This window comes from Lontra canadensis, unplaced genomic scaffold, assembly GCF_010015895.1.
Source record: "Lontra canadensis isolate GAN:19392208 unplaced genomic scaffold, GSC_riverotter_1.0 scaffold5, whole genome shotgun sequence".
In the NCBI taxonomy this organism is placed as follows: Eukaryota; Metazoa; Chordata; class Mammalia; order Carnivora; family Mustelidae; genus Lontra; species Lontra canadensis.
Genome location: NW_022630999.1, coordinates 31,097,698 through 31,118,395, shown reverse-complemented (window position 1 = coordinate 31,118,395; position 20,698 = coordinate 31,097,698). Strand labels below are relative to the sequence as shown.

Here is a 20,698-nt window from a genome sequence, read left to right as displayed (position 1 = left end):
CTGAAAGTTCATGTAACTTCAATTTTGAAAATATGTTACATATGTGCACAAGCAGCTAAAAAGACTAGAAAATAAACATACCAAAAGGATAACAACAGCAATTGCTACTGCAAGGTAAGACAGTCAGTTGTTTTAATTTGCTTCTTTATTAATTTGTCATTCTCAAATTCTTTACAATTGATATGCATTATTTTTATAATCAGAAAAAAAATGCAATCCAAGTAATTTAAAAAAGACTCTCAAAGACTGACTCCCAAATTATCCAAAACCCCACACAGCAGACTGAACCCTTCTATCCTTCTTGGTTATGCCGCCACATTCAAACATCCAGGGTCCCCCAAGTGCTGAGCCAAACCAGGCACTAATAAACTCATTATTTTCTAAAAATACACCAAAATGAAGACAGACTCTAGTACTGAACATTGTATGTTAAATACCTAATTATTAATAATGCAATTAATTTAATTAAAAGGATACTTAATAAAATAAGAATAAATGGGGTTTAAACTAAGTCCCTCACTGTCTAAGTTTCATTCAGGTCCCAGCATAACAATTATTTACATTTAGTATAAACTAATTTACTGTTATTATCATTTTTATTAACATCATCAATTTCTCTGATTCACTTTCACCCATTCAAGGGGAATCGACAACACTAATTTTCCAGCCTATAATTTGTATGTAACAACCAAGCCTGGTGTACATCTCTCACATGAATTTAATTCTTTCTTTTTTTTTAGTTATTTAGGGTTCGGTCCTGATCAAATGAAATTCAGAATGTTATTTATTTCTTCCCTAAAACACAAAACCTCCTACTCAGGGGTCACTGCAACTGCATCAAATGAAAGGCTAATTAATATGTTTATTAAGTTTACTCTGAAATAAACATATATATGCAAGAGTGAAAAAGCTTCTTTTTATTTTTCTTTTTCTAAGCAAGTGCCAGGTGATAGCATCTAGATACACAAACACTGCATACTCTAAGGAGGACTTTCTACAAATATTTTTAAAGGCTCCTTTTGGCTCTGAATAAAGTAATATACTGGGACTGCCACAGGAGCACGAGTCGGGCTGTGAGAAGCCATAATCCGAATATGCTAAGAAAATGTAAGCAAAAAATTGCAAATAAAACTGCTTATATTCATGTAACTTGTTTGGCGACAGCCGTATAGCATAAGGAAAGCTGCTATAACTCATAACAGCATCTTGCAATAAAACAGCTCTATGCATCCCTCTCAAACTGTTCAGTGCTCAGAACTCATCAGATGGCTGAGTAAGCATTACACTTTGGGACAGTAAATCTGTTTCCAATATGGTGTACATTCACAGATAGGCGCTTTAGTATTCATCCTAAGACACTTCCAGCTAAGTACTCATAAAGAAAGGGTAATCATATATTTAAATATCGGGATGCTATTTTCTCTGTCTATTTTAGTAATCTAGTTCACACTAGAACAAACCTAAATGGATCTTAGGAAACCTTTAGCACACTCAGCCCTCACTCATAGCCCAGAATCTGTACCTGGAGTGGTCTCTGGGAAACCTCTCTTCTGCTCCCATAATACTCAGTGCTTCTGTTTGCCATGGTAGTTTCTGTGTGGTACTAGGGTTATATGGCTCTCTTTATGGCCTCACATTAGCTTGTGGGTTTCTTTATAGCATGGACTGTACCTTTTCCATGTCTCTATTTCTAGCTCCTAAACAATACCAGGGATAAAGCTGGCCGCAGGTAAGTGTTTGATGGTTCACTGAGTGATCTTCCATGGTTTAAAGTCACGAGTCTGGGTTTGACGTCCTGACTCCTTTCTGCAGTCCTAAGGTTTGCATGGGGGAGAGAACAAAGCAAACAGCATCTGAGGCTTTCAAGCTGTTTACAGATGTTCATTTTTCTGAGGGATACATCTTGGTTTGAGCTTTGGAAAAGAATGCGTTTATTCTGCCATCAGAGAGAGGGAGAATGGCGGTCTTTGTTTTTCCTGTGTGGCAACTACATTCATACCAAGCTCACCTGCCTCAAGTAAGGGACACAATAGGAGGCTTATTAGGGGAGACAGGAACATTATCTTAGAAAAGTTACTTTAAATGTAAACCTCCCCCTATACAGACAAAGATTCAAGTCCCTACAAAATTAGATCATTTAGGACTCAAAGCAGTTCTAAAGGTAAAAGTATTCAGTGGTTAGGTTGGTCTGAGATGAGTGCAAACTGTTTAAGTAGGAGGTCCCCACCCTCGCTGCCCCTGCTCTCACCCCCACAGTAGTTTCCTTCGGTTTTACTTTTGTGTGTCTGCCCTAACTCCCCACCCCACCCCCCACCCCCGATTAGAAACTGGAAACACTGTGATCTCAAATCGAAGCCTCCATGGCAGATTTCTCTCTTAGAAACGGAGTAATATAGGTAGAGCCGGATGGCACATTGGTAAGTGGGACTTTGTGAGATCTGGACCACAAGAAATGTTGCCACACCACCAAGTGGTAATTGGAATTCAGAGGGGAAGACATTGGCCCCAGGTGGACAGAGGATGGCTCTGCTGGGCTGTGAGGCGTGAGGGGACACAGCTTCCTCTCCAACCTGAGAGATCTCACGGTTTGGGGGCTCCTGGGCTCAGTCTCTTGGGCTGGACCATACTCAGGAGGTCTCTGTTAATACATGAATGTGTCTGAGCACATAGGATTTTGAAATACAGTTATGGAGTTTACAAAGAAATCTGTCACAGGCATTGCACCCTCCTCAACAATTTGGTGATAACAAATACTGCTTAACGGGTATTTCATCATTAATAAACTTCACCCCACATGTAAAACTTTGGAGTGGGTCCTAGGACACTGACTGTAGAGAGGAATACCCTCTGCCCCAGGGAGTTTTGTCTAAGACCTTCCCAGCATCACGTGGCTCGCCAAGGTCCAGCAGAGGCTCAAAGATATTTCTCCCTACTTCAAATTCTGTGTTCTGAATTGCTGGAAAATCTGAGTTGCTGGAGATCGGCACAAGGGCACATGAGAAGCAGGAGGTAGGAGGTGGCTTTCTCAGCTGGCTGGAACTCTGACGTGCTCTGATTCACCCCATCTATTCACGCAGGAAACAGTAGGAGAGAGACACAGGGATGAAGAACTTGAGGTAAAGATGGGTGAGGAGCTGGAAACTACAGCAGTCAGATAATGGTCCAGCCCATCACTTAACAGGGGTGAGGAGGTGAGAATTATCTCCTCTGGGTTCAGAGAAAGGAGAGGAAATAGTACATACACACACACACACACACGTGAGAACAGCTAAAGACCTCGGTTTTGATGTTTAAATGATTCGCGCATGAATACTGGAGAGGCAAAGGATAGTTTCCCCACCCACGTCTCCTGCTTCACTCTTGTTAAATATAAATAGATTCCTCAGTCAACGTAAACTCGACCCCACGAATTTATGGGAGAGAACAAGGAACCTGGCCAGCAGGTGGTTTAGCTGGATGAATTCTGAACTAGAATCCCAGCTCTAAACTTGGAAGCTTACGTGACCTTGGCCACCTCCCAAGCTCTCTAGGCCTCAGTTTCCTTATCTGTCAAGTGAGTGGTATGAAATAGATCAGCCCTGAGAGTCTGTCTGGCTCAGATATTATATGTTCACAGCATTTTTGAGAGAGTTACCGTACCCTCATCATCTATGGTTTCCAGAGAAATAGCATCTGTCACATCAATGACACAGCATTTGTATCTCTCCCTTTATTTTTCTTCTGCTAAGGTGTTTTAATCCTGACAGTATAATAGAATAAATCACAGCCATCAGAGATGGGAGTGACACTGGCCACACACATTCGAGATAAACAGTCAAAAATCACTCACCCATGCCTTCCCCTTTGCCCACAGCCTCTGCTGTCTGACAACACTAAGGTTGAACTACAATTTCCATCTGGCTGCTCAGATCTGTGCACCAAAATAACCCTCTGCATTGTCTTAATAGCGCTAATGATACTCTGCTCTTCAGCAGGCTGTCTGTTCAGACCATTTCTTCCCTCCAGCAAGTATTGAGGAAAGTATTGTTGTTATATAGTCAATCAACAAACATTTCTTAGCACAAAAAACAGCAGCAATAAAGGTAGATTGCTTAGATTTGATTTTCTTTCCACCAGTTACGTACAAGTTGCCTGCTCTTGGGAAGGGTAACTAACCCCTCAAAACCGTGGTTCCTCTTAAGAATAATGATGATTTTGGGGCACCTGTGTGGCTCAGTGAGTTAAGTCTCTGCCTTCTGCTTAGGTCGTGATCCCAGGGTCCTGGGATCGAGCCCCGCATGGGACTCTGCTTGGTAGGGAGCCTGCTTCTCCCTCTCTCTGCCTGCCTCTCTGCCTACTTGTGATCTCTTTCTGTCAAATAAATAAATAAAATCTTAAAAAAAAAAAGAATAATGATGATTTTTATTTATAAACCTCATAGGTATGAGGCACACATACTAAGGTAGGAACCTCAGTAACTTTAGCTATTTACATTACTGTTACTACTCTTTTGTCTCTGCGTTAGACAAGAGAAGGAGATTATTAAAGTGATAAAGAATTACAGAAATAGATGAAGGGTACTAGATGAATAAATAAAAAGCTTCAAAAAGACAGAGTTCTCAGAATAATTGGCTTGGAGGCTAAAGAAGTCCCATAAATGAATGATTTTCAAGATGAATTCCCATCCACTTCTTCGCCTTGTTTCCTCAACATGTAGTTTAGTTGGCATTCCTGCACCCATCTGTGAAAGCGTTCTGTGAATGAGAAGCTATGATATTCCACAGAATTGAGGATGGGTATGTTTGTGTATGACAGAGGGTTTTTTGATCTTTAAAAAAAAAAAAAAATGTTCTTTTCTCTTAAGAAAAAAAGGACTATGACATACCTAAATTAAATCACCTTTAAAAAGCCTAGGAATCACTGCCCACTAAGGATGACTGAGAAACAAGAAGGCAATATTTACTGTGCCTTCCAAAAGAAGTTGCAAGGGGTGGAAGCTAGTGGAGGATACATGGTTTAAGATAAGGCAAAAAAAAGGATTGGACCCATTGTCCTGATCCAGAAAGCAAAACTTAGGGATATGGGTCATGATCTGACTAAAATGTGCTTTCTTCGTGATCCACAAAACATCCGCTGCTCATCTCTGTACCTCTTAGCAAATTCAGTACAAGGAGTGAACTTCTTGCCTTCGGTGTATAGATGAACTCAGAGATGTCACAAATTTCTGTCAGACACGCTTGAACCAGCTTCTAGGATTTGGGATGCTGTTTCCCCTTAAAGTAATCCTGGATGGCTTGTACCTGTTCTTCTTGCTTACATTCTACCTTTGGATTCGTTTCCCGCTGAGAAGTCAGCGACTTCTTTGTACCATAATGATATTCTACTGCTCTTCAGCTGAAAATCCTCAAATGAGTTCCCACTGTCCTCTTAGCTCTGATGATCACGATCTCGGTATTTCAGTTTTCCACTGTTAAAATGGGGGTGATACTGAGTTGATTCATGGAAGGTCACCGAGAAACACGCGGTACTTCAAAAGTATGCAATGGGAAGTATTATCATTAACCAACCAACCAAACAAACACTCCATGAAAGAGGATTCCTTCTGTTCATTTCATCCCTGCCCCAGCCCCTTTACAAAATGTGCTGAGCCCCTGCTCCAGCATGCTGAATCCTAATTCTGTTAAAGACCGAAAGCAAGCAGCTTACGGTATTAAGCTGCTACATAATTAAACATTCTATGACAAATCATTCTCCTGAGATGTAAATTGATGTTGAACAAAAAGTAAGTTGTTCAAACAGATATTAATTCTACCTCTTACGGCTTTGAGATCTAGCCGTTTGAGTTTCCTCAAAAGGGTTAATGAAAGACCTCCTAAAGGTCTCTGAAATCTGAGGCTGAAATTACAGCATGTGTTATTATTACTGTTTTTGTTAGTCACCCGGAACACAAGTAAGATGTGTGCTTAGAGGATATAAAAAAGAAACAAAATGCACATTGGCTTTCACTCAGGGTTTGGCTAAAAATACATTCTGACATGCAGCGCACAGGCATGTCCTAGAAAGCTCGCATGGTACTGGGGGCGGCCAAGAGGCAGCTCTGGCTTTGTTTGGCAACAAAGATCACTTGATCATGCAGAGAGAGTAGGGGGTCTGGCAGAGTCAGCTTTGAGTAAAAAAATGTGCCTTCCAATGTTCCTTCCCAATATGCTGTGGCCAAATTGAAACAACACAGGGCCAACAGATGCCCTAGGCTAGGGTGGGGAGGGGGTCAGGGAAGATGAGGGAGAGCTTTGGGACTAGATGCGATCTCTCCAAATTCTCATGTATGATAGGAATCCTGTTCAATAAATATTTATTAAATGTCTCCGTGAATGGCACTATAGCTGGTACTAAGAGGGATGGAAAGATGAATGAGGCACTGTCTTCATCTTCAAGGAACTTACAGGGTATATTTACAGCTCGCTATTCTGCACAGAGGTCTGATGTGATGGCTTTCCAAGGGGAAAAAGCACTATCAGGTTTCCCAGGCATGTAGTGAGAAATCTCACATGTACTAAAAGCAACAACAACAAAGACAACCAAGCAGGAACTCTCTATATAGTTTTGCAACTTTCATATAAATCTAAAACTATTCTAAAATTAAAAGTTTACTGTTTTTCTTAAAAAACAACCAACAGACCAAAGAAATCATAATTTTTTATGTAAAAAAAAAATAAAAAACAAACCACTAACATTCTAAAATTTAGTAAATACTAAGCCATATCTGTAATACAAGTTCAGTATCTTCTTTTTAAATCAATCAGTTCCCAACTAAGAAGTCCTATGCTGGCATCTTTGAGAGCTACGTCTCCCAGATAGACAGTCTTCTTTTGGCCTACACAGTATCTCAAAATGATTTAGCTGCCAAAGGCCTGACCCACCTTGCCCTAAAAGCAGAGGCTAAGAATTTTTGTGAATAAATACTTTATTTGGGAAGTGATTCAGAGGAGTAGGAGTGAGGGACAAGGTGAAAAACAGGACAGAAGAAGAGCCAATATAAGGATGAGTGATAGAGTTGGCCACTGGGCACCTAGTGATGATGGGGCTGGGGCCTTCCAAGGAGCCTTAGGCTATGTTTCTCAGGATGAAGGAAAGGAGAATTTGTCATCAGCTTCCTATGCACTGGCTTCTAAACCCACTGGTCAAGGTGGCCCCACAGGTACTGATTCTGGGATGGCACACACTCGACTGTCCTCACCCTTAAGGGCATTTAGCACCTTATCATCAGAAAATTCCAGGGCAAGAAAACAGGCCGGCATGTTGTGCAGAGCTTACTTACAGACCTCCAAGACTACTTTACAGCAACATATAAAACCTGAGGATTTTATGGAAAAAAAATCCCGATTTCTCGTTTTCTTGATAAGTTGTGAGATCTAGAACATTAGCCTTGAATTTCCCAAGGGCACCAAAACTGCCAGAGCTGACAGGCACCACCTGGACCTACATAATCCAAATTGGGACAGTCTCTGTCCCCGACACATAGCTGAAAACCCAGCTTGTTTCATTCCTTGATCTTACCTGCCTTCTCCTGTAGATGTTGGACTTTTCGCCCTGACTTGAATTATTCCTAGACTTCAGAAATATCCACAGTGAAAAGCAAGCAGGGCCTTACTAGTAACACTATCTTTCCTCTCTGGCTTCATCTTCCAAAATAAACATAATTTGATTGTGTCTCTTCCAAGAGTAGGCTTCAATTCATCATTACTGCTTTGATGTTGAAGATGTTAGATCAATGGATATAATTAATTGATTATGTGCTATATTCTAAGCCAGATGCTCACATTAAATTCTCACATTTAATATTTAGCAGGATGTAAGATAAGACGTAGGAGTGCTAAACGAATCAGTCCACTTGCTTCCTCGGACTCAGAACAAAGAGGTGGATCCTGACAACCAGGGACTTGGAACACCAAATATGCAGGAAAATGGCTGCTCATTATTGGTTTGGAAATACTATATAATGAGCTCCCAGCAACATGGCATTTATTAAGCAAAACCCTCTAGAGATTAGGAAGCTCTATTAAAGCTAGAATGATGGGCTTCTGAGTGGAAAGGGAGATTCCAAGTTACTATCCCAAGCAGGAGGCCCTGTATGTCTGAAATACTATCAGTTACCTAAGAAGTGGTTATATTCTACAGAGTTCATCCAGTTACACTCAATCCTTTGAGATGTTTATATAAAAATATTGATGTCTTAGTCCAACCTTCCAATGATTTAATTAGTCCTGGGCAGGGTTTGGGCATGGGAACTTTTCAAAACTCCCCAGAAGAGTCTAATGAGTTACCACCTGTCCAGAGACAGAAATGGCATGGGGTTCCAGCCACCTTCGCTGTCCCCTCACTGCTCAGCGAAGACAACTCAGTGCTTTGCTGTAGCCTCCCTGCTGTTCAGTCTCTGAGTTTGTGAAGCAGAAAGTGTGAAGTGGGTCATCTCCAGGCAGGGCTTTTGTGACACATACAAATGGGGGTCAGAGTGTGAGCATTCACTGAATTGTCATTGTGAACTAAGAAGAATTTGAACCCACAGCTATCCGATGAACAGAGGTCTTCAAGGGATAACATCACCTGAGTTGGCAGTCATTTTGAGAGGAATTTGTTTGGGCTTTGGATGTTTGCCTTGCAGTTGACTGGATTTTTTTTTTTTTTTTAGGACATTAAACATTAGGACATTAAACATTAAACATTGAGACCCTTCTCTCAATGTTCCAGCAAACAGATCCATAGCAACATATTTAATCCATTGGAATTACTCTTTAAATAAATTCCACGTTTTGGTTCAAAGCGCTACAGATAAATTCAGTGCTTTAATTCCCACACGTGAAGCGGACTTCACCTGCACAAGGACGAACGGAGAAGCATGTATTAGACGGCCAAGGTGGCAGGAGACGTGGGGGGATTTAAAAGGAAGTGCTGCAAACTATTTTTAAAATAAAATGCATCCCACTGGGACAGCAACTGCCCAATGCCTACTATTCATAAATCAGGGTGAACAAAGAGAAGCTTCACATTTTGTGGCTATGGCCAAAAAAAAGACCTGAAAAGGAAGAATAACAGATTCAACCGCGAATAAAACGGAGTCCATCTGATTTTCTGTTTCTTTTTGTTGTTGTTGTTTTTGAATTCCCAAAAAGAGCTTTCTATCTTTGAGAAAATGCATTAAAGATAATGCTCATAGTAACTTTGGGAAAATATTCCAAATATTATAAAAGACTGTTGGACATTATTAAATAAGTCTGTGTTGCGCTTATTTTTAATATCTTTGCGCACACTCTGTATTTGTTCTGATCGGTCCCAGCAGAGATTTATTGCTAAAGTAGATCTGGCTTGAGGTTGAGTGGAAAGGAAAGCAGTCAGTGCAGGAGGAATATTGAGTAAGTTGGTGCAAGGGTGTTTGGCTACAGCAGGGAGAGAGGGCTTGGGAGATATGCATGCCAATTAAGGTGCTCAAGAAATGAACATGAATTCATTTTGGGTACACACCAGCCCCCTCCTCTTCATATGTCTGGAGGGTTGCTTCTGGAATTGCCAGAGCTGAAAATTAAATTATAAACCTAAAACGGGACACTGAAAATGTAATGTCTCCTTTGATAATATCAGTGTGATGATTCATCAGTGGGTGGGGTGGTACCCCTCCTGGACCCACACCGTAAGGCATGGTGAGCCCGACATTGGCAATTACTCCATCTCTCACAGCTGTTTCTCTAAAGCTCCCGGTCGGAATTATATCCTGTCACAGATCACATTGCACCAAAGGCCTCCTACACATATGACACAGTAGGTCACTACAGAGGCACGACGGCAATCTGTGGCACCAGCACAGAAGAGCTGAGAGTGATCACCAGTACTCACAAAAAGCAAATGTTAGTGCAATATATGAATGTCAGGGTGTGTGAGGGAAAACTCCTGCAAGTTGGCATTTCACAATGTGGGATCTGATACTGTCATGCTGGACAGACACACAGCCCACGTGTTCTAAGTTCTAAGCTCCTTTTCTGAGGTGTGCTTTAAATTCTTCTTCTTGGAACAGGAAACAAGCCACTGATAAGAATAAATTCTCTTACAGTTGCAACCATGAGTCACAGCACAAAACTGCACAGTGTTTTGTTTATCTTCCTTTTTGCGGGAGTCCGAAGCAACATGCCCTGTATGCTGAGTCATTCATTCAGACCTAGGCTAAGAGTAACAATAACAACTCATGAAGGGCTACCCCAGTTCAGAAGGCAGAGGTTTCACCAAAGAGGTGGTTCATACATGAAGCCTTGTGGGAAGATGGGATTTGGAATAGGCAGATAAGTATTCTACAAAGAAGAAATGGGCAGAGGAAGGTACGTGTTATTTTGGCTATTGCTATGGCCTTCAGGGGCTGGGCAGAGAAAGTCAGTGACTGAGGTGAGAACTGGAGAAGACAAAAGGCAAGAGATGTGGCCTGTGGCAAACTGGAATGTGAATGGACTGGCTACAGGCACTCGATTCAAAATTTCTAAAGCCATCTGTAAGCTGGACTAAACATATCTAGGGGCTACGTACGCCTGTGTGCATTAACTTTGTGACCTCTGATTTAAGGGATAAAAAGGAGGCCACCTCTGAGTAGGGGAGTGGGAAATAAAATCAGAGCTATATGATTTATTTATGCCTGGAATACGCAGTCAAATTGGGACTGAGTAGAGCGTACAAAGGAATTTTTTTTTTTCCCCACTCTCTTTTCAGGATCTTCTTCTTTTTCCTGTCCATTGATTACCTGTGTTCCCATGTGAGCTTCTTATTTCTTTTCCTTGTACATTTTTCCTGGATGATCACACTGAGTCCCGTGAAATTATTAGCTGCCAACTCCTAAATCTCTATCCAGCTCAAATCTCTCAGGAGAATTTCAAAGCCTGTACATTCTGCTGCCTATTAGATATCTACAATATACATTAGATATCTAGATATTCAACTCAAAAGGTCCACACTTGCTGCCCTGTCTTTACCCACAAACCAGCTCGTCCTCTATTTCAAACCCCAGTGATGAGCACTGACATTGAGACAGTTGCCATAACCAGAAACTTTAGTCCTTGAATCTTCATGCTTCTCCCATCAGTTGCCAGAAAGCATTGACCCCACATTCTAAACATCCTCAGCTCTGCTAGTCAAGTTACCAAATGGCAGGAATACGATACACACTCACTTGCACACACAACATTAATCGCCCCCCCAACATATATGCTGAGTCTCTCATTTCCTAAGCCAATGATAGAGAATGAACAAGGTACTGTGGTCACACAGAAAAGAGATAGATAAAACATAATCTTTTACCCGTATTTTTCTTGCCATGGATCCATAGGAGGTACTCTATGGCTGAATGCTACTCTTTACATAGACAGGAACCTAGTAAAGTTGAGGGGGAAAAAAATCTAAACTCTTGTAACAATGCTATATTTTTATACTCAGGTATATGTTACCACTCCAGGAGAACTTGAACTAACAATCTATGCACTTCCATTTAAAGGCTTAATTACAAGCATTGACTTTTCTTGGCTCTTTAAATACTCAGCATCAGAAAGGTAAAATTCTTAATGCCTAAGAGCCCCAGAACAATATATATGCCTCTACTTGTACAGAGTCTTAAAAAGTCAACAATCTTTGTGGCTTAACAACATTTTCAAATTCATCATTCCAAGTCCGACTACTAAGCTCACTTGTCTCCATGAAACACACTCTCCTAACCTACCTCACTCTCCCTGCAATATGTTCCATAAACTGAAGCCAGCATTATCTCCTCAAAAAGCATCATGACCCACTTTCATCCTACCATTCTAGCTCATTTGTCCCCACTCGACACTCAGCTAACTTGAACTTCTTTTAGATTCTTAGAACAACCAAAATTTGTCATCTCCAGACCTCTGCACATTCTATATCTTTTGCATGAAAAATTTTTTGGCAATCTGATCATCCAACTCCTCATCCTTCAAGTGTATGAAAGGATGTCATGATTTCTGACATTCCTGATGCACAATACTTGGTTAGATGCCTCTCCAGAATCACATGGTATTTTCCCTTTTTGGTGTTTATCAGACATACCTAGTTACAAGTCTGTTAAATCTTTTCTTTTTAGGATACCAAGTTTGTGTGGTTACAAGACTGTGTTTGCCTTATTCATTGCTATACACCATAACTTAATATAGTTGTCTCATGGATACCCCAAAATACATTTGGATTAATTTGAATGAAGGGGCAAAAATAGGGCATTGTTTTAGAAATTCAAGATTATCTATGATACAAAAAAGGGGGGGCAGGGGAAGGACTAAGGCAAGGAGAGAATTTAAATGGTGAAGTTGTTCAGTCTTGAAATGTTGGAAGCTTCCTATGAAATGAGAAACTTGGACAAAAGATAAATTAAGAAAGAATAACCATCCTAACTTGATGAACATCAATATAAAGAAAAAAGAGTCTTCTTGGAAGACCAAAAATGTGAGTTGTGATACCAATTTCCAAAAGCTAGGAAATAAAAATGGAAACAGATTTTGAGGAAAAGACAATTAAGTTTTCTGCTGGACTACTTAAGAAGACATACTCCAGGAGCAGTTAGAAAAGTAGAAATGGAGCTTGGAAATACCATTTATGTTAGACTTGAGTATCAGCAGGGTTAGGATCATCTTGTATTAGGCCAATTAGTATTCCTCACCCACTAAGACACTAGAGCCTTTCTTTCCAATATAGAATTCATTCTATCCAGTTTAGAAGGTACTCGCCATAAGCCATCTCCAAGCACAGAGCAGGCCTAAGTCAAAGACATGGCCAAGAAAAGTCAGAGTGACAGAGTCATCAGCATGTGCCCCCTGTCAGGCCTATTTGGATCTGACCCTTTCCAACAATGTTACAGAGGGCACAGACTGTGAGAGTAGGATTATCAACAGAGATCTTCAAACAGGTCTCCCCAAAGAACAAAGCCAAGTCAGAAAATGAGAAATAAGAGATGGTACATGTAGGTCCAGATGTACTGTTAGATCCTCCAGTGATATAAGATAAGGCATCACATATTTTGCATAAGCTTGTTTCAGTCAGAATATTATCTTACTTTCACTTGTAACTGAAAAAGTCTTGAAAAGTACAAACTGAATGTGGAAGTTATAGGAAATGGACTGTTATAAAGAAAGTGCACAGAAAAGAAAGAAAGCAGGGCTAAGGACAAAACTAGAGAAGATCTCAGAAAAACAGGAAAAAAAAAAAAAAGAAAGAAAGATGGAAAGAAATTCAGATAAAATTAGATTCAGAGTAGAATGCAGAATTGACAATAGATTTAATACCAGAAGGGCAGTGAATACAACAAAGAAAATCCAAAGAAGACTGAATCACTAAGTGGCAAGGACTCCAAGTTATTACCTATAGAGTGATGAGAATGGATTAATTTTCTCCAGAGTTTATAAGGATAAAACCTTTCCTTAATCAAACTCAGCCTTAAAATTCACATTTATTTTTATGCATAAAGTGCACATCTTTAAAACAAGTCTGTATCCAATGACACTACATTAGAGCATTTTTTTTTCCTGATCTTTTTTCTTTGTTTACTTGTAAAGTTGTTTGACTAGCAACTCTCTTACAGTGTGTTGGCATCGGCTGACAGTTGTTAGATGGTATCTTTCCTTTTTTCTAAAAATAGGGAAATAATATTGAGTTATGTTCATCTTTGGTAGCAAAAGGTATGGTGCACAGGGAGTCAAACATACTTTATCAACAACTGGAAGAAAAATTCTGGATTTGAAGATGTCAGTATTTTTGTGAGTCATAAGAAACTAATCCAAGGAAAAAATATTCTCTTGCATACAATGTTAGGAGAGGTGGAGAGCCAATGTTGACCACTTATGCTGGCAACAAACTTAAAATGATAATGATGAAAACCACTAGCATTTATTCAGAACTTATTAAAAGAAAGATAGCATCCATACCATGATAAATGCATAATCATAGAAACAACTATAACTATAATGTGGGAACTTTTGCAGAGAGAGAAAATGAGATTCAGAGGGTCTATGTTCTAGAATTTGATCAAGCTCACACCCATGCAACACATCAGTACTGGGGTACAGACTGTTGACCTTTGGGTCTGCATTCTTTTTTTTAATTTTTTTTTATTTTTTAAGATTATTTATTTATTTATTGACAGGGAGAGAGAGAGATCACAAGTGGGCAGAGAGGCAGGCAGAGAGAGAGGGGGAAGCAGACTTCCTGCTGAGCAGAGAGCCCGATTCAGGGCTCGATCCCAGGACCCTGGGATCATGACCTGAGCCGAAGGAGGAGGCTTTAACCCACTGAGCCACCCAGGCGCCCCTGGGTCTTCATTCTTAACTGCTTTCCTATATGTCTCTCAAATGAAGCAAGAAGGATTCAAGTTAGCCAGCAAGGAGACAATGGATCATATTACACTGAAAGACTGTAAGGTCTCTTTTTCTTAAAATAATAATAATGATAATAATAGTAATAGGAATAGGAATAATAATACATCAACAACACAACCAAAGAATTAGAAGGAGCGGGGGTTATTCTCAGTTGAGTTATGAAAAGAGGTCCTGCCTAGAGGTGGGAGAATAAATTAAAAGTAATCTCCTCAAGGTACTTTTTAGCCTTCCAAACACTGACTGAACAAACTTGAATGTCACTAAAACAAAAGATGTTCTTTGTAGGTAAATGGCTGTGGTTTTCAAAATAGAATCCTTCCAACTGTTGCTTTGGGTACAGTGGAAAAATAAGTTAAGACTCTGGTATAGGTGGAATGCTCACAGGTTTCTAGATTATTTCACCAATTCTTATATATATATTGATTGAATGACTATAGTTAACACTTTAGCTTATAGTGGTTCGTGAGTTTCTAGCACAGGTTAAATTTATGCCAGGCCAGGTTATACAGAGTAAAACATATTGCCTCAATTATTCTGAAGATGACAAGAGTGAAAACTGATTTATGAAATACCAAAATCAAACGTAGCCTAAAATGTGTATGTGTGTATGTCTTTATGTATTTTTTAAGTGCATCAAAGTGCTGGTGAAAGTTGTATCTGTGCTAGAACTGATTGAGGGAACTGACGCAAGCATATTTTCAAAAATCCAATCTTTCCCCAATTCTTTCCTCAACCTTGACCCTAAGAGACAGCCTGAGGTGCAGAGAAAGAATTCAATCTTGGCCCCCTCTCCAGAGACTTGCAGTTCTAACTGGAAAGAAGGGCTTTTTGAGGCATGGGAAGCCTGGCTGAACTCTCTGGCCCACTGGGCCTTGCCTGGCACAGAAGCCAGTCAGTTCTGCTTACCTGAGCAATATCATTTAGATAGTAACACCTTTCTTGGTTAGTGTTCCAGGTTGAGAGGTTGTGGGAAAAGGTGATGACTAGAGGGGAGGGCAAAGAATCAGTGCTGACAGCTGACACAGGTTCTGACAGCAGGAGCTTTTTCCTACAGTGGTGGCTGTGGAGAGCTACTGTAGGTAGAAATGCCTGCAGGGAGTTTGAGACAGTTGTGGAAATGGAGGCGAACGGGTGGGCATAGGAATTGAGATCAGCAGTGCTGGTGGTAGTGCTCATGGGACATTCAAGTTAACAAGTGCAGTTCCTACAGTAAGAAGTGTTTAAAGGAGTTGATGCCATAAAGGTTTATATACTGAACTTCATAGCCTTTGACTTGGGCATTAATGGCTTGTTTTTGTTTATTTATTTATTCGGGAGGGGATCAAACACAGTAGTTCAAGTTCAAGACACATCTCTCGCATTCAACTTCTTGGATTTAAAACTTGTCTTCACCAATTCCTGTATTTATGGCCTTGGAATGATTTATTTAATCTCTCCGTGCCTCAGTTTCCTTATCCGGCAAAAAGGGGTAATAACAGAACCCACCTCACAACTCTGTTGTGAATGTTCCCCTGGGTTAATATAAGAAAAATGCTTAGACTGACACCTGACATATAGAAAGTGCTCAATGGATGTTAGCCATTATTCTTTTGTTTTTCTTGTTTAATACATCTGAAAATGGTGTACTAATCCTGGTGAAACACAGAATGTAGACCAGAGTCACAGGCACATTATAATACAAAAGCAGAGTTCAAGTCTAACTTGAGGCTTGCAAGCCATGGGGGAATGTCCTGTGTATCACACTGCTCTCTACCCTACTTCAGGGTCCCAAAGAACAAGCTTATACAATTTGTCTGGGCATTTGCCTGACCTTCATTATTCAAAGTGGCATCTATTTCACACGTTAGACTGAGGCTGGGTCTGACCGGGGATTAGACTACTGATCACTTCTGTCAGGTGCATTAACTCTCAGACCACTAGGATGCTCTTCAGTGCAGCATTAGTCATTTACTAATTACTCCAATGGCCACAGACCTAGGATCAGCAATTTTCTCCCTTCACACCAGGAGGATCCAGCATAATAGAGGCCAGGCAGGTAATTTGCATTGTCTCTTCTTAGGAGCAGAGGCTGATCCTGTGTTGAAAGCAGGCGAAGAAGGTATAATTTGATGGGAACGTCCATAAGCTTCCCATGGGAACACCCAGCCTCTCTTTCCTGCTGGGATCTGGCAGGCTCTCACATTTGATACTTGCAGATACTTACAGGGGAACTGGACAGGGTCTGACCCTGGCCCCACATCACTTTTAGTAAGCTGGCAATTCGTTTCCACTCTGAGCATCTGGAGACTCATCCAACCGTGTTTGCCAAACTTGCTTGAATGTGAGAAGCACGTTTGTTTTATGATCAGTGTCTTGGGTTTTAAATAAGAATACCACAGGAGATGATCCCACTATGATCCTTGCTAATGTACCTCTAGGCTAATAAGTTCTGAGATGATCCTGCTCTTTGATTTCATGAATAAGAAAATAAAATGGGAAATGCATGACATTTAAAAATTATTGTTATTCCTGAGAGTAAAATTTGTTTTAACCCTCTCTGTAGTGGCTAAGTTTCACATTGACGATGATGCTTGCCAGATTGTATCTCCTGCTCTTCCTCTCCTTAAATACGTGCTTATTTACTTCCTGAGTTCAATTTTAGAACCCATCAAAGTAGATCCACTCAGACTCTGACTACATTTTCATGCATAAATTCATAGATGTCTTCAGAAGGAACTGCACTTGCATATGCAAATACTTTCCAATGCCTTTTCATTTCTACTTTTGGCCTGCAGTTTTTAATTCATGCAAACACATTACACAAACAAATATGGGCTCAATAACAACACACGGCATGTGTGAATTGTTAATTGCAAAGCTATGGGTTTGATATGGCCAAGCAACTTCCATTATTATCAATGGAGAGGAACAAGATTAAACAGGAAGAAAAAAGGTATATTTGAACATAAAATCCCAAGCATTCAGTTTCATTTTATGTAAATATTAATAAGGGAAAAGGTGACAGGACAATCCACAATTCAGCAATAATCTGGGATCTACAGCTCAGTGCACAATGATCCAGAAACCAGGATGCACCTTTAATGAGACTTAGGAAAAAGGCTCAACATTTCAGCACAAAATCATAAGAAACAAAAATGTATGCAGCAACACTGTAAATAAAACCAAAAATCTAGTAGAAAATGAAAGGTTTTCAACCATGCTGAACATGCATCACCTTTCAAAATATTTGAGCCTTGTATTAGTGACACTCTAGGAAATAACAAGTGTCCTAATACTTTATATTTGAGATTTAAACACTCCCTTAATTAATTAAGCCCAATTCTCACTCATACACTTTGGGGTCAGGAGAGGAACGTAGTGAAGTAAAACAATTGTTGAAGTTACTCACAGATCAAAGACATTTGATACAGAACAATTTTCAAGCAACCCTCCCCCTGTTTGAAGTATGTTTTATTTACATGAAGATAACTCAGAACAGGAGAGTGTAGATTAAATAAAAACTGTATCCTGCAAGGGTCTACAACTGTAGTAGAAATAGAATTTTAACTGTTGATTTTTAAAAAATATTCTGTTAAGTATAATTTTTTTTAAATAATTAAAAAATTTTTAACTTTTTTTAGTATTCTGCTGATTTTTAAAAAATACTCTGTTCAGTATAAAATTCAGAGCTAGGCTAACTGGGAGCATACGAGAACATGTTTGTATAACAAACAATGGACTACAGATATGTGTGTGTGTGTGTGTGTGTGTGTGTGCGCACACGCATGCATAGAGAATACATATGTGTGGTATTTTCCACCAGGAATGGAATTCCAAGCTGCTATCAACTGAATGTTTGTGATTTCCTACACCACCCCCCCAACCACCAAATCTTATATTGAAACCTAATCTCCAGTGGTATTTGAAGGTGGGGCTTTGGGGAAGTGATTGAGTCATGGGTTTAATGTCTTTATAAAAGACAATCAAGAGAGCGCCCCCCATCCTCTTCAGCTATGTGAGGACACAGAGAAAGACAGCTGTCAAGAACCAGAAAGCTAGCTCTCACCAGACACTAAATTTGCTAGTACATGTATCTTGGACTTCTCAGCCTTCAGAACTATATGAAATAAATTTCTATTGTTTATAAGCCATCAGTTTATGGTATTTTGTTATAGCAGCCAGAAAGAACTGAGACACAGCTGAAGTATCTCAAGAGGAATTGAATTAGTTGCAATATTCAGGAACAGGAGCATGAAACAAGAAATAAAGAATCAATGTTACAAACAAATGAGCCAATAACCTAGCAGGCAGGGCCTCGAATCTTGGCACTGGAAGAGTGAACACTTCCCAGTTTATTCCCTGTATTTCTGTGCATTCTCTTGTAAGTTTGCTAAGCTTTTCATGTAAATCACACATGGCTGGTACACAAAGCACAAGACATGGACCTCGCGAGTCAACCTTGCCATACTGCCTCTCAGCACTGTTTTTGCTTTAGTCTACATGTCCATACATTTACAGCAACCCTTGACAAGTGATAACAAACTTCTTCATGGATATTGGATATGAAGAGAATGCCAACTGTTAGTGCTTGAGAAAAATATCCTCCTCCCCAAAGAAATCAAAATACTGAAAGAAAAATAAGTTTTGGTGAAAGTAACAGGGAGAATGATATGTGGAATGGGGTAATAACATATATCAGTTCACCTATGCTCTGAAACACAAAAAGACAAATGCCTAACACAAAATTAACACCACATCTGAAGAGGAAAGAAATTATATATTACACAGCATAGGGGAGGTTCAAATAGGTTTTAATCAATATACCATTTGTTCAAAGAGAATCTGACTGAGAAGCTTAATGTGTAAAATAGTAGAAATTCGAGCTCTTGGAGGTTCGTATATGTGATTCAAGAAAAATAGTTTAAAAACCACAGATAATTTTGTGTTCCTCAGGACAGGGATATATAATGGTCTCAGGAATACCCCTTACGAGCGAAAGCTTTGCCTTATGTTACAATTATCAAAACCTACCATTGTGGGCCTCCAAAACAACCACCAAATTGTCAAGGAATTCAGCATTCAGGACAAAAAAGGCACTTCTGTCATTCCCACAGGATTCTGCTATGGGTCGATAAAAGGATTGTTGTCTTAAACTAAACTCTAATGGGCAGATGATGCCAGCAAGCTTTGCTTTCAGTTTTTACCAACTCAGTGATCGACGCGCAACAGTGCAAGAACGTAAGGAAGCTCGAAGCAAGTCAGTGGGGTCAGCTCTACCTACCTTGTCTTGGAAACTCATCTGACTCCCGGTGAACGAGGTCTGTGACTCGGTTTCCATAGTGCATCCTACTGTCGTGGTCATAGGCCTTCAGAGTCTCGCTGGAGCTGTAGGACTTTTGCGTGGGCACGCGGCAGTCTTCACTGTCCAGGGAGGAACTTGTGTAGCGGCACTCTTTGCCACACCGTCCCCTGGTTAGAGAGCGGTGTCGCCTGTCCTTCACATCCATTATTCTGGGTCTGGCAGAAAGTCGACACTTTCAGAAAAGTGAGGCCTGAGTTTTGGCACTTGTCACTTTGCCACCTAAAAACATCAAAGAAAAAGAACAAGACTGTGATTATAAAAAATGCTGCCTTCAGTTCTGACTCATGCTCTGACTCAGATAAAAACATGAAAAGGAAATTTGGTCAGTAGTGCACAATCTCTTCTGCAAATGTTTAATGCATACTTAAACAATCAGCTTCAATAGAACAACTGGATACAGTAAATTAATTCTTTTGCTGGTTAATACATTTTGAGAAAAAAAAGTATTAAAATAACTCATCTTTTGATTTTCTTATATGTATACAAATGACATAAGTCTGTCACTAATGCAAGATTTTACGATGAAGTGGTTCAAAGCAAAACTGATTTTACCCAACTTTAATTGCACTCTCTTTTTGCTATGGAGAGGTTGGGGTAAAGTAAATATCAAAATTAAATAAATAAAAATAAAAGAAAGGTGTACAGAGGCACACATATATGCTACTAAAGCTTTGCAATGGTACCAAGTCACATCTGGCTAATATAAAATTGCCTAGCTGGGTCACTCCTGACATGCAAACAATCTTCCTCTGATTGTTTTTTAAGATTTTATTTACTTATTTGAGATATTTAAGATTTTATTTATTTATTTATTTATATTGAGAAAACTCCTAATCAGTTTTCTTTCCTTTGCAAATCTGTGTCTTGAAATTACAGGTGGCTCCTTCCCTGGTCACCCACCAACAGGAGATCCTGCTCACAAGAGGTCTAACGGGAACAACCACCTGATGACCAACCTGAGCCTGCT

The 20,698-nt window shown here is 39.9% G+C and overlaps 1 protein-coding gene across 8 annotated transcripts in view; it reads right to left on the bottom strand.

The window, feature by feature from the left end:
* Positions 1-20,698, bottom strand: part of TENM2 (teneurin transmembrane protein 2) — a 1,216,596-nt gene that overhangs the window by 902,279 nt on the left and 293,619 nt on the right. For all 8 annotated transcript variants that reach the window (XM_032851741.1, XM_032851742.1, XM_032851743.1 and 5 more), the window contains exon 3: positions 19,651-19,950. In XM_032851741.1, coding sequence (XP_032707632.1) covers positions 19,651-19,876 — 226 coding nt within the window. In that variant the 5' untranslated portion in view covers positions 19,877-19,950. The remainder of the gene's footprint in view (positions 1-19,650; positions 19,951-20,698) is intronic.